At 58.0% G+C, this 11,226-nt stretch overlaps 1 protein-coding gene across 1 annotated transcript in view; it reads right to left on the bottom strand.

Annotated features, from left to right (window-relative positions):
• Nucleotides 1-3,680: 3,680 nt before the first annotated feature.
• Nucleotides 3,681-11,226, bottom strand: part of LOC112116611 (la-related protein 1) — a 71,660-nt gene continuing 64,114 nt past the window's right edge. The window contains exons 12-19 of the mRNA XM_026659493.2: nt 10,952-11,075; nt 8,913-9,118; nt 8,639-8,745; nt 7,836-7,987; nt 6,895-7,039; nt 6,455-6,564; nt 5,560-5,687; nt 3,681-3,939 (exon numbers count right to left, since the gene is read on the bottom strand). Of these exons, the coding sequence (XP_026515278.2) occupies nt 3,718-3,939; nt 5,560-5,687; nt 6,455-6,564; nt 6,895-7,039; nt 7,836-7,987; nt 8,639-8,745; nt 8,913-9,118; nt 10,952-11,075 (1,194 nt within the window). The 3' untranslated portion in view covers nt 3,681-3,717. The remainder of the gene's footprint in view (nt 3,940-5,559; nt 5,688-6,454; nt 6,565-6,894; nt 7,040-7,835; nt 7,988-8,638; nt 8,746-8,912; nt 9,119-10,951; nt 11,076-11,226) is intronic.

The raw sequence follows: 11,226 nt of genomic DNA, 5'->3' as shown, positions 1-11,226 counted from the left end.
ATCCTAGCATTCAGTCACCCCTCAGCCCTGGTACCCACTAAGCAGGCTGTGGGGCTCTGTGCCTGTGAAGACAGGCTAGAACCCTATGGGGTCAGCCCTCGTCTGAGCAATGGTGCTGGAGACTCGTACTCCTGGTGCCACCCAACGCTAGATTGTCCTCCCCTCTTTGGAACGTGGCCTACATCGTACACTGCAGGCAGCAAACAGCAAAAGTCTCCTCTCCCTCTAGAGCAGAGGGTGAAACAGAACCTTGTTGCAGGACCATACGCAGGATGCAATGCAGCTACCTCTCTCAGGTTCATTTCCACGTCTCCTCTCCCTCCCCCAGGTATCTGGGCCTGCCTCACACAGCAATGTGCCAACACAGCTCCCACTTGACCCTATTGTAATCTGCTACAATTCAATGGCATGTCAATCCTGGGCTGTGGCACAACTGCTGGGCTCTCTCTTCTGGGCAAGCTTCTCCTGCAGAGAAGACTTTCTAGACAGGCCCCGGTCACACGGACGACAAATGATAAACCACTGACTAAAATGGGAAACAAACTGCTCTGGGCTGAAATTGGAGAGGGTGTCGCACAAACACAAAGACCGAACAGCAAATCAGTTTGGATCTCTGAAGCTCTCTGGAACGTTCCTGGGTACTTCTGCCATCCAAAGGCTCCTTTAACCTGTTGATTTCACAAGCAACCACTCCTCAAGGCGAGCCCACTTTTCCTAATTTCTGGTTTGAGTTGTTCAGATGCAAACAATGGGTAACAAAGAGACCATGCCCCCCAGTAAGACAGCTGTGTCTCCGCAGTCACTGCTCAATACCCTCCTGGCTTTTCCCTACCACCCCCATCTAAATCCCAACACGCCTGCCAGAGGGAGGGTCTGGCTCCAGCTCACAAGACTAGGGAAATTCAAAGTCAAGGCTGAAAATCAGGGCTGACACGCGATCGCGCTGCACCTGCGTGTTGGGGCTCTCGTGGCCAACCGGGCACTCTGTGCGATCCCAGACACAGCAGAATAAGGCAAGGACTCGGGGCAGGCCTGTGTGTTTAAATCATTAGCGGGCTTTAGCTGCGGAATATATCAGGATCTTGATCTGAGGGAACACCAAGTACCAGCCACTCAGTTCCCTTGTCTGGGCTCTAAGCTACCGGCAGCAGCTCGGCTGTAGGGTCACCCAAAGCTGCTCTGAAACAACCAGCATCTCTCCCCTCCCCCCCCCCCCCCCCCCCCCCCCCTGTTTTATGCAGTGTACCTCTGAGAAGCTGATTGCTTTCACTGGACAGGGCACATTAGCAGCACATGGACCTCTCGCTACCCACCTCTGGCAATGCCGATACCCAACGGCGACAAACTCTGGCTGACCCACCCAGCTTTGCTCTCAACTGCTGCGCTCCAACCCCGCAGCACTGCTGGGCCTCCTGTCGGTACAGGGCAGGGTTCCCAGCTACTAAGCAGCATGCAAGCCCTAGAGACACCCCCCTTGCCAGGAGCGGTGCCTAGTACGTGAGGCAGCCCTAAATCAGTGGGATGCTCAGAGGTGACATGCCATTGCACTAAAAGCTGATGAGGCAGCAATGAGCCGGGGGGGGGGAGGGTGTCCTACGCTGCCCAGACAGCAGCGGGCCAAGGTAGCAGCATCTGCAGACATTCTTTTCGATACCCGTCGAGCAAGGCCTTCCCTGGCTTGCAAGGCCAACACACACAGGAGATACAGCCCAGAACCCAGCAAAGCACGTGCGTGAGCACATGGAGGCAGAGCATATTACCAGCAAGGGAAGTACCCCTTCCCCTCCCAGGGAATTCACCTCCGCCTTCCAGCCTGAATTCCTCACTGCCTCGTTGCCGGGACACAGGTTGCCTTGCGTGCTACAACTTCCTTCCGCGCCATCTCAGCCCCGTCTGCTCCCCACCCCGGCCAAATCCCACCAGGCGCGGCTTGTGTTCTGGAGAGTCCCAACGCACGTGCTCCCCGAAGCCGTCTCATGCTGCACCGCCGAGTGGTGCTGTGGTCGGGCGAGCAAAACCCAGGGCTCCGCGACCGCTGCAGTGTGGTGCCTGCCATGCACCCTAACGGGGGGAAAGAGGAGGACTGAATGCACCCATCTGTAACAGGGAAACCCGCGCTGTGACCACATTTCACAGGCAGCCGTCTGAATTGAGACCATCCCCACCCAGCCAGCCCCCTGGGTCAGCGCTGGTCCAAGATGGGTTTCTTGGTATCCGCTTTCCTCAGCTGCTGGGCCGTAGCATTAACGTGCTCCAGGACATTCACGTTTCTCTCGGCTCCACGCCCCCCCTTAGCAGTGAGAAATCCGGCCACTGGGGCTGTCCCCTTCCCTGCTAGGCTCCTACCCTCCCAGCAGACCGATAACCCCACCAGCGCTGCCCCTGCTTGTTGGACTGGTGGAAGAGGAGAGAAAATGACAGTGCACCTGTAAGTCTGAGTGAGGCAATAGCACGGACAGTTGCTGTAGCAGGAAGGACACTACAACAGTATATACATTACATCGGCTTCAACTACTTCGGCTATTAAGTCTTAGATTAAGCTGCGTCAGCACCGCTTCCTCTCTGGAGTGGGCTCTACAGCCCACCTCCAAGGGAAGGGGGGGATCGTCCGGCGTAGTTTGTACAACGTCCCTCTCGGCTGCAGAAAGCAGCTCCGGTGTCTGTGTCAATGCAACCGGGTCGCCCGGGAGATCGCCAGCCGTTCCCCGCAGGAGTCTCCCAAAGGAAGGCGGTTACGGAGGGGCTCCCGCTGCTTGGCCGAGGGCTCTCGTCCCACGCAGACGCCACACCCCGAGGCCACGTGAGGAAGTCAGGCGGGTCACAGAACTCCCACTCCACAATAAGGCAACATTTTTTTTCTTTTTTTTTTTAAACAATTATTTTCAAGGAAGAAAGCCAAGGGAGAGCAGTCTGTGTAGAGGGTGTTTTTGTTTTTTTTTGTGGTTTTCAAAGGGAGAGGAAGAGAAAGCTCCTTCTAGTGCGGTCAGCGTTCCTGCACGAGCCTGCAGATCCCATCCTCGCTGTCCTCGCACAGAAAGGTTGAATGAGCCCATCGCGATGCCTGGTCAAGGTCCTTTGGTTGACTTCCAATTGTCCATGATGGAAGGGTGAGTTGGGTGGAGGGAAATGGAGCTGGCAGGAGGAGGGGCAAATACAATCAAGTCTTTCTGTATCGGTTGGGTTTGTGTTTTTAAAACGCATCCTTGTATTCGGAATGGGTGAAGTCAGCCGGGTCAGGGACGTCGGGGTGCCACAGGCCGACTCGACACGGAACCTCGTAGCTTTCCGAGCAGGCTGCATAGCTGATCTGAAGGGGTGCGTGTCCGAGGGGGGGGGGGGGGGGGGGGGCTGCGTAGCGCAGAGTGATTTTGGTAAATCCAGACGAACTTCTATCAATAATTTAAAACTTGATATATATATAATAAAAAAAATATCTCCCCCTTCCCAACCCACCCAGAAAGAAGCTAAGACATGAAAGTGGGGGCGGAGGGGGTCCAGCTCCAGTCAGCAAGCAAAGGATCCTTTTTGGATTACGATCGTCTTGTTTTCCCGCCACAAGAGAGGTCGTGTGCGTTGAAGTTTCCCCCAGCAGCCTATTCTTGGACACCCACGATCCGACTCCCCTTCTGTCCCTCCCCACCGCACTTCTCCCCTCCCCCAGTCAAATTCCCCACCAACCCACCCCTTCCCCAATAGGAAGCAGAAGCTCCAGCTTCTCTACTTCCCCAGTGTTTGAGATTCCACAGCCGCTGTGGCAAGGGCATGGTGGCTCAGGTTTTTGGCATCCTCTCTCGCAGGCTGGCTGGACGAGGCATGGGCTTGGCTGGCTGGGGACTGGCTGACCGGCTTGCTGGAAGACTGGGAGGGGTAGCGCTTCCTTCCATCTCCTCCTGACGTTGACGGGAATCGCTTGTGACCACCTTCCTCTCCCATGGGTGGCTGAAAGAGAAACGTCCCCGGCATCAGAGCAGCCACCTCAAAGCAGGTCACCCCCATGCACACGGCCACGGTCTTGCCTCCACCGCCCCCTCGCATCCGTGTTCTGCACCTGTCGTCACCTGGGAAGCCCCATCGACGGTTGCAAGAGCCCTCCCTGGATCCCAGGGAACAAGGGGGGTGGGGAGGCTAACCTTAGCCCAGCCTCCCCATCCACTCACGCAGGTGCTCAGGGGGAGGGCTGCACTCCAGCTGCATTAGGGAGCCAGAGGGAAGAATTCTTGTGGGGCAAACTGGCTTCAGGCCCAGGCGGATCCTTGGCCGGGGGAAGTTTTCGGTCTCCCCTTCTTGTTAGAATCCTGATTCCTCTCCCCAGGAGGCAGCCGCTCGAGCTGCTTTTGCTTCCCGCTGAGTCATGACAGCGAGCAAATCATTCGCGCTTCCCGACACGGGGTCCCACTGGGATGCGGCCTGCTCTACATACGCTGACGGTTCCAACCCACCGCCGCCCAGATTCATCCCCTAAGCGCATGCAGGGAAGGCATAGGGGCCTCCAGCGAAGGTTCCCCCTCTCTGCCCAGCCTCTCTCAGCAGAGTACAGTTCAGCGGTCCGGTGCAGGCCAGGGAGCCAGCTCTGACTACCAAACCTGGCTCCACCAAGCAAGCCAGCTAACTTGGTGCCATGTTTTAATCATGGACACAATGGGGAGGAAAAATACTTACTTGTCTCCCTGGGGACAGGGGGGTTAATAGAGTAAATGTTTGTACAAACGGGCTTAACCTGGCTCCCAATATGCAAACCTAGTGGTACCTTGTTTCTCGGAGCTGGAACCCTCAGGAGCACTGGGTGGGGGAACGGGCTGGCAGGTACAGAAGGGTAACTGATCTCCTATCGGAGAGGCCTGTGCTAACCCCCGAGAGCCGAGTAACGTGCCAGCGGGGCAGGGTTGGCTTTCCTGGCTCCACCATACCAGGCAGGCCCCCCTCTCTCTCCTTATCTAAGGCTGGCTGTTCTTCTGTCCTGCCCCGCCTCTAACACCCACACACTATCTGTGCGGCAGCCTCCTGCCCAGCCCCCCCTTTATTTCAAAGTTCATCTGAAATTCTCTCTCCTATCTCCTGCCCGGGACGCTTCACACGCCTGTGCTGCCGGCCCTTAGACTGTCGAGCTGTATCAGACTGTGCTCAAACTCAGCTGCTCCTAAAGTCACTGACTCATTGTCAGAGATCTAGGGTGAAAATGCCACCTCACCTTAACCTATTCACAGTGTGTGGGGGAGCGTCCCCCGGCCTCCCCCACGCAGCCCGGCTACAAAAGAGCACATGGGATCAAAGTTGAATATTATTCCCATGGAGACCGAGTAGCCAAGGAACAGCCCTGTATTCAGGGGGCCCTTCGACGCAGAAACCAAGGGGAATGTCTTTATTCCCCCACCCAGCTGCAATGGCCTGAACACGACAGTAGGGGTCACTGCTGAGCTACACCTGGCCCCGCTTCTGACTGAATTTCCACCCACCGCCCCTGCTCTGGGAGAAGTGGGGAGGGGGGAGGAAGAGAGATGAAGAGCAGAGAGCTGGGGGGGGGGCAGGAGGGGAGAGTGATCAACCGTAGCGCCTACTCACGTCCACTCGGAAGTCCTCGAGGCGCCTGAACTTGCTGAGGTATTCTTGCAGCTTGCGATCGATGTCCAGATTTTTGGCTTTGGAATATTTTAAGTAGGCCCAAAACTTTTCCAGCCCATAGAGCTGCCCTGTTACGAGAGACAAAGCTACAGACGTCAGAGCTGTCCACGAAGGGCCCCCCAGAGCCTAACGAGCACTCTCCACCCGCCCCGGTCGAACACGGACACCATGCGAACGGGCCTCTCAGAGGCTCACGGATACCCTGGACTTCCGCCAAGGACACGCAGAGGATTGCCTGTAACCACGTGGCACCACCTCATCGGGTGCGGAGACTCCTCAATAGACCCTTTGGGCCTGGCGCGGCCCAAGACTGTATCTTGACATGAAGTCGCAGAGGAGGGGCTGCCTGCTTCCCACACACAGGCCACCTTGGCCTGTCACTCCCTAGGCCAGCAGAGGCTGTGAGCACAGCAAAGCCGGCATGGCTGAACCATGGGAGAGGAGAGGATCCCTCTCACTACTGGGTGACAGCTCTGGGTGCAGGGTGTCCTGTTCAGTCGGTGGGTTGGGCCACTGCAAGCCCTCAAGAGAAACACTGGAGGACCTGGTCCCACAAGAAGAGTGAATCTGGAGAACATCTACTATGGCCTATTTCCATCAACCTTCCCAGCACCAGGCCCCTCAGCCACCTCTGTGTCCCGAACAGCCAGAACCCACAGTGACTCCGGGCCCAATGTGCTCTACTCCGCACAGCCCTTGGACGGTCACAGCCGTCGCCATTACCACAGTAAACCCGGAGCACGGCCGGACTTCCCAGAGGAAGCCCCTGGACAGCCAGTCACAGAGAGCAGGGCTGGATGATAAGATTCAAGGAGCTGCTGAAGGAACCACCTACCAGCTTCATAATCCTTGATGGTTTCTTCTTGGAAATCCTTAAATATGTCCGGCCGGAATTTCTTCTCCAGCCCGTAGCTGTAGTATCTGAAAAGGCACTCCAGGCCGTACCTGCAGAACACAGCAGCTCGTGTGAGAAGCCTAAGTCAGAGCAGGGCTCCTGGACCCAGCCCCATGTCAACAGGGAATGACACCATCTCTCAGGGCTGGGAACACTCCCGAGGGACACACCACAGTTAATACCCTGCTTCTGTGTGAGGTGGCGTGTGAGCGTCTCCCCCGTTCCTTCCCCAAGGTCACACCCGCTCTCTCTGCTCTAAGACCAGCCCAGCCCCAGGATGGGCCCACCCCACTCATGCTCTCTCACCCCTTAAAGTGAATGCAGCCACCCATCCCAACTCACAGCACAGGTGCTCATACCCACATCAGCCACTGCCCTACCTGTATCCCTCCTTCCCATCTTCCAGTGCCAGCTGCTTGAATTCCTCGTACATTTTCTTGTTAAAGTGATCTCGGAGGAAAAACGACCAGAACCGGAAGAGCGTGTTCATCTCCTGGGACTGACCGATGCCCAGTCGTTTCCGCTCTGTTTGGGGGAGAAGGAAGGCAATTACTTTGGGTTCCAGACTAACGGGTAGAATACCCCTGCCTTGGAGAGCGTGTTCAGGAGCAGGGGCATATGGATGAAGTGGTAAGATGCCCTGGATAAGCTTACAAGGGCATCCAGCCCTAAATGTAATCCCCCACTTAAGAATGGCCATACTGGGTCAGACCAACGGACCATTTAGCCCAGCGTCCTGTCTTCCGACAGTGGCCAATGACAGGTGCCCCAGAGGGAATGAACAGAACAAGCAATCAAGTGATCCATCCCGTCATCCATTCCCAGCTTCTGGCAAACCATCCTAGCTTCTGGCAAACCATCCCTGCCCATCCTGGCTAATAGCCATTGATGGACCTATCCTCCATGAATTTATCTAGTTCTTTTTTGAACCCGGTTATAGTTTTGGCCTTCACAATATCCCCTGGCAAGGAGTTCCACAGGTTGACTGTGCTGCCAGTTGGGTAAGTTCCACAAAGTCAGTTCTCTCTGCGTGCATGGAGACAGGATGCTAGCTACCGGTAACCAAGAGCCCCCCTTAGTTTACAATGCAGGGTCAAGGAGGGTTATGTTTGGCTTGTCCGTTCCATGTCCCTGCCCTGGCTTAGGCAGCAGCGGAGTCTATTGTACCAGTGCAGAGAGCACAGCAGCAGGACGATATGCTCACCCGTGACCCACGTAGCTAAGGTGTGTGGCTGCAGAGGGGGTGCCCCCACCCTCTGCTAGACAGAGCGAGAGCTCCGGCAGCCCTGGTGCGAGCTCCGCGGGGCCTCCCCCAACCCACCATTAAGGCAGCGCCGACGGTACTTGTGATACACATGTTGCGTGAAGCCGTTCTCCTTGAGCAGCTCGTGGGAAGGATGCTGGAACTTGGGCAGCGACTGAGGGGTGCAGCCGTAGCTCCCGACAGCAGGGGTTCCTTCTGAGGGGCTGGAGCTGAGCACAAGACACACCAATCAAACCCCCTTTCCTTCCTTTGGGCACCACCAGGTGCAAGCCCGAGCCACAGCATCACTCGTGGGATCAGGGGCTGCAGCCGAGCGAGAGGGGGCGCACCCCAAGGGCAGGACAGCACGGCAAGAGGAAAGCAAGATGCGTGTGGTTTGCACAGGGCCTGCAGCATCCTGCTACCTGATCATACAGGGGATGGCCTGGGGAGGGGCTGGTGCACGAACTCCTCAGGCCAGGGCCCTCCCGGTCTTCGTGCACACCCAGAACACTACAGAAATCAGACACGATTCGGAGCTGCAGAGTCATGGGCCACGTGAATGGGCCCCTCTGACACGAGCGCAGGTTGGTTTAGCTTCCCACATGCGTTTAGCTGCTCTGCTGTCTGTGTCACACAGACAGGGGACAGTTCTCTTCCTTCCCTTTAAATGGAGCCCCAACCCCGTCACCAACCCTCCTGCAGAGGCAGCTCTGCTGGACGAGCGGGCTACAGAGGGAAGAGTCCTCTAACCCGGCTGACCGCCCTGCTTCTCGGGCCAGAGGGCGCTGGGGCTGCACGAGGGGCAGACGGCTCCTTGGTCGTCAGCTCTACGGATCTGTCTCTGGCCCCTTCCCATCCTCCTCTGCCCTTCTGAATACCTGATGGAGGCAGTGCGAGGCCTGTGCTCCCGGGAATCCATCACCCAGCCCACGTGGCATTCCATGGGGGGGTTCGAACTGTGCCGTGTCTTCCTCTTCCGGGGGGTCTGCAAGAGACAGCGGCGTAAGTGTCTTTTCTCCTGGGTTGACCCCTTCTCCCTCCCCCCCACTCCTGCGGCCACCCCAGACAGGAAGCAGGAGTCCCAAACCCCTCCTGGGTAGCTGAAAGCACCGTCACCCACACACGCAGCCTGAGCCCCCCAGGACATCTCACCTTGGCATCTATCGTCCTGCCCTCCTTCACTACTGGGTAGAACCGGGGCGTCTGCGTTGGGTCTTTCAGCTGAGGCGTGCGAGGGGTCCGGGGCGTCCTGGCGTTGCGATAGTTGGGCGATTCTGGCACAGTGGTTGGCAGAGATCGGGCGATGGTTGAAGGCTCCGGGACTCCGAATAGCTTATTGGCCAAAGCGTCGGTAGGAACTGCAGGAAGGAGCGGGGGATGGGAACAGCCCCCAGAAACCAGCTCACACCGAGCTCTGGCTGAGGGGAAGGGGCCCCACGGGTTGTACTTGGAACCGCGTAGCAGAGATATCTCTCCCTCCAAAGCCTGTTCAGGAGATGGACCAGACACGCAAGCGGCTGTCCCCTGCGCCTGGAGGAGCAGCCGGCAGTTCTGACCTTTCACCGAGCGCCTCCAGAAAGATAACACCAAGCACCAGGGATGAGGCTGCTACGACTAAGCTGCAGCTGCCTCGGGTGGAAAGCTGGGAAGAACCACGTGGGGCTAAGAAGAGCACATGCAGGTATGGGACCAGGGCTCTATGGTTCTGTCGATCTCCTGCTACAGAGAAGCAGCAGCAGCGTCTCACCAGCTGGGACCAGGGAGAACCCCCTTCCAAGTGAGCGCCCCGTCACTCACTGTCACACACACACACACACACACACACACACACACCCACCCACCCACCCACCCACCGCATCTACCCCTTCCCCGGCCAGGACACTGGACCAGCTGCACCACCAACCTGGTCCCACACGCAGATTCCTTCATTTCATTCATAAGAAAGATACAGCCAGTAGGTCTGACTGCGCAAATCACCTCCCTTGGAGCAAGAGATGTCACCTGGCAGCATGACCCACAGGCCAGACCTGTTAGAGTCTCCTACATTGCCTGGGAGACCCCTGAGTTTGAGCTCCCCCCTCTCCCGGGACCCCGAGCTGCTCCGCTCTGGGCGAGCTGCGGGGCTAGATGGGAGGAGGTGCACTAGACCACGCCTCTACGGGTAGACTCCTGCAGGGATTCTCGGCAGCATGCGCCGCCTCTGTCCCGGGGGAGCCGGGAGGGGGAGCCGGAGGGGAGGGGACACATTGCTCCTGGTTGAGGGAGCAGCAGTGCCTGAGCAGCTCCAGCCTGAGGAGTTGGGCGGCTGGAAACCGTGGAGGGACCCGGGGCCCTGAGCTCCACGCCGGGTCGCAGCAGCTTGCTGGGAGGTGATCTAGCACACTCCCGATTTCAGCGCCTCGTGCTGCAGACGTGATGGGCGGGATGATGGGGCAGTGGCCCCTCTGGTTCAGAGGACCCCGAGCAGGACGGTTGGCGAGCACCCCCCCCCCACACACACACACCTCCCCTCGGTGGGGTCACTAGAGCACTACGCTACACCCTTATCCCAATCCCCGGCTCGGCAGCATGCCAGCCACAGCATGACCGAGGCCACCGTTCCAGGTGCTCCAGCTGCTCGGCCGGCAGGGGATGGGTCCCAGCTCATTACCCACAGCACCAAGACACCCTGCCTCCCTCCCCTGCTCAACAGAGTCACTCCAGGAGCTCCCCCCAGGGACAGCTGCCAGGTCAAAGACACCCGGCTCTCCCCAGGCAGATCAGGCTCCAGCTATGGGAACACTTCCCATCACCTAGGGACATCAGGTAAGGCTCATTCGGCAAACGTGCTAACGGCAGCACAATGCCACCGGCACCCAGGGCCGGCTTTAGGCCGATTCCCTGGAATTGGGCCCCGCGCCTTGGGCGCCTTTTTCATTTCTTTTACTCGCCCGGCGGCGGTCCGGGTCTTCGGCGGCATTTCAGCGGCGGGGGGGTCCTTCAGTGCCACGGAAGACCCGGAGCGAGTGAAGGACCCCGCGCCGAAGACCCAGACCGCCGCCGGGTATTCGAATCGGGCCCCGCAGTTCCTAAAGCCGGCCCTGCCGGCCCCATCTCTCCAGATTTCAGGCCCTGGAGCAGAAACAGCCAGCTTTATTCTCCAGGGCCAGAAGTAAGCGACACAAATACGTCCTTAATACCGCGTCTCTTACCTTGCTGGAATCTGGGGGGTCCAGGGGGGACTTCCTGGTTTGGATCGACAGGGGGCTCTGGAGTCAGAGTATCGAACTGCTCCCGGCTGATCATATTCACCTTCTTGAAGTTCTCAACTTCTTGCTGCATTTAGAGATAAAGAGGATGAGTAGCCAGCCCAACTGCCCTGCCCGCGACAGGACGGTTCATCCCGCTTCAGCCGAGAGCCTCCTCTGGGGTTCCACGCTGGCCCTGAGCAGACACTTCATCTGTGGCTCACCTCAAATCAAGCTGT

The sequence above is a fragment of the Terrapene carolina genome, unplaced genomic scaffold (genome assembly GCF_002925995.2).
Source record: "Terrapene carolina triunguis isolate 2854851 unplaced genomic scaffold, T_m_triunguis-2.0 Scaffold629, whole genome shotgun sequence".
Taxonomy (NCBI): domain Eukaryota; kingdom Metazoa; phylum Chordata; order Testudines; family Emydidae; genus Terrapene; species Terrapene triunguis.
The sequence above is the reverse complement of the archived record's forward strand: the minus strand, read 5'-3'. Positions and strand labels throughout refer to the sequence as shown.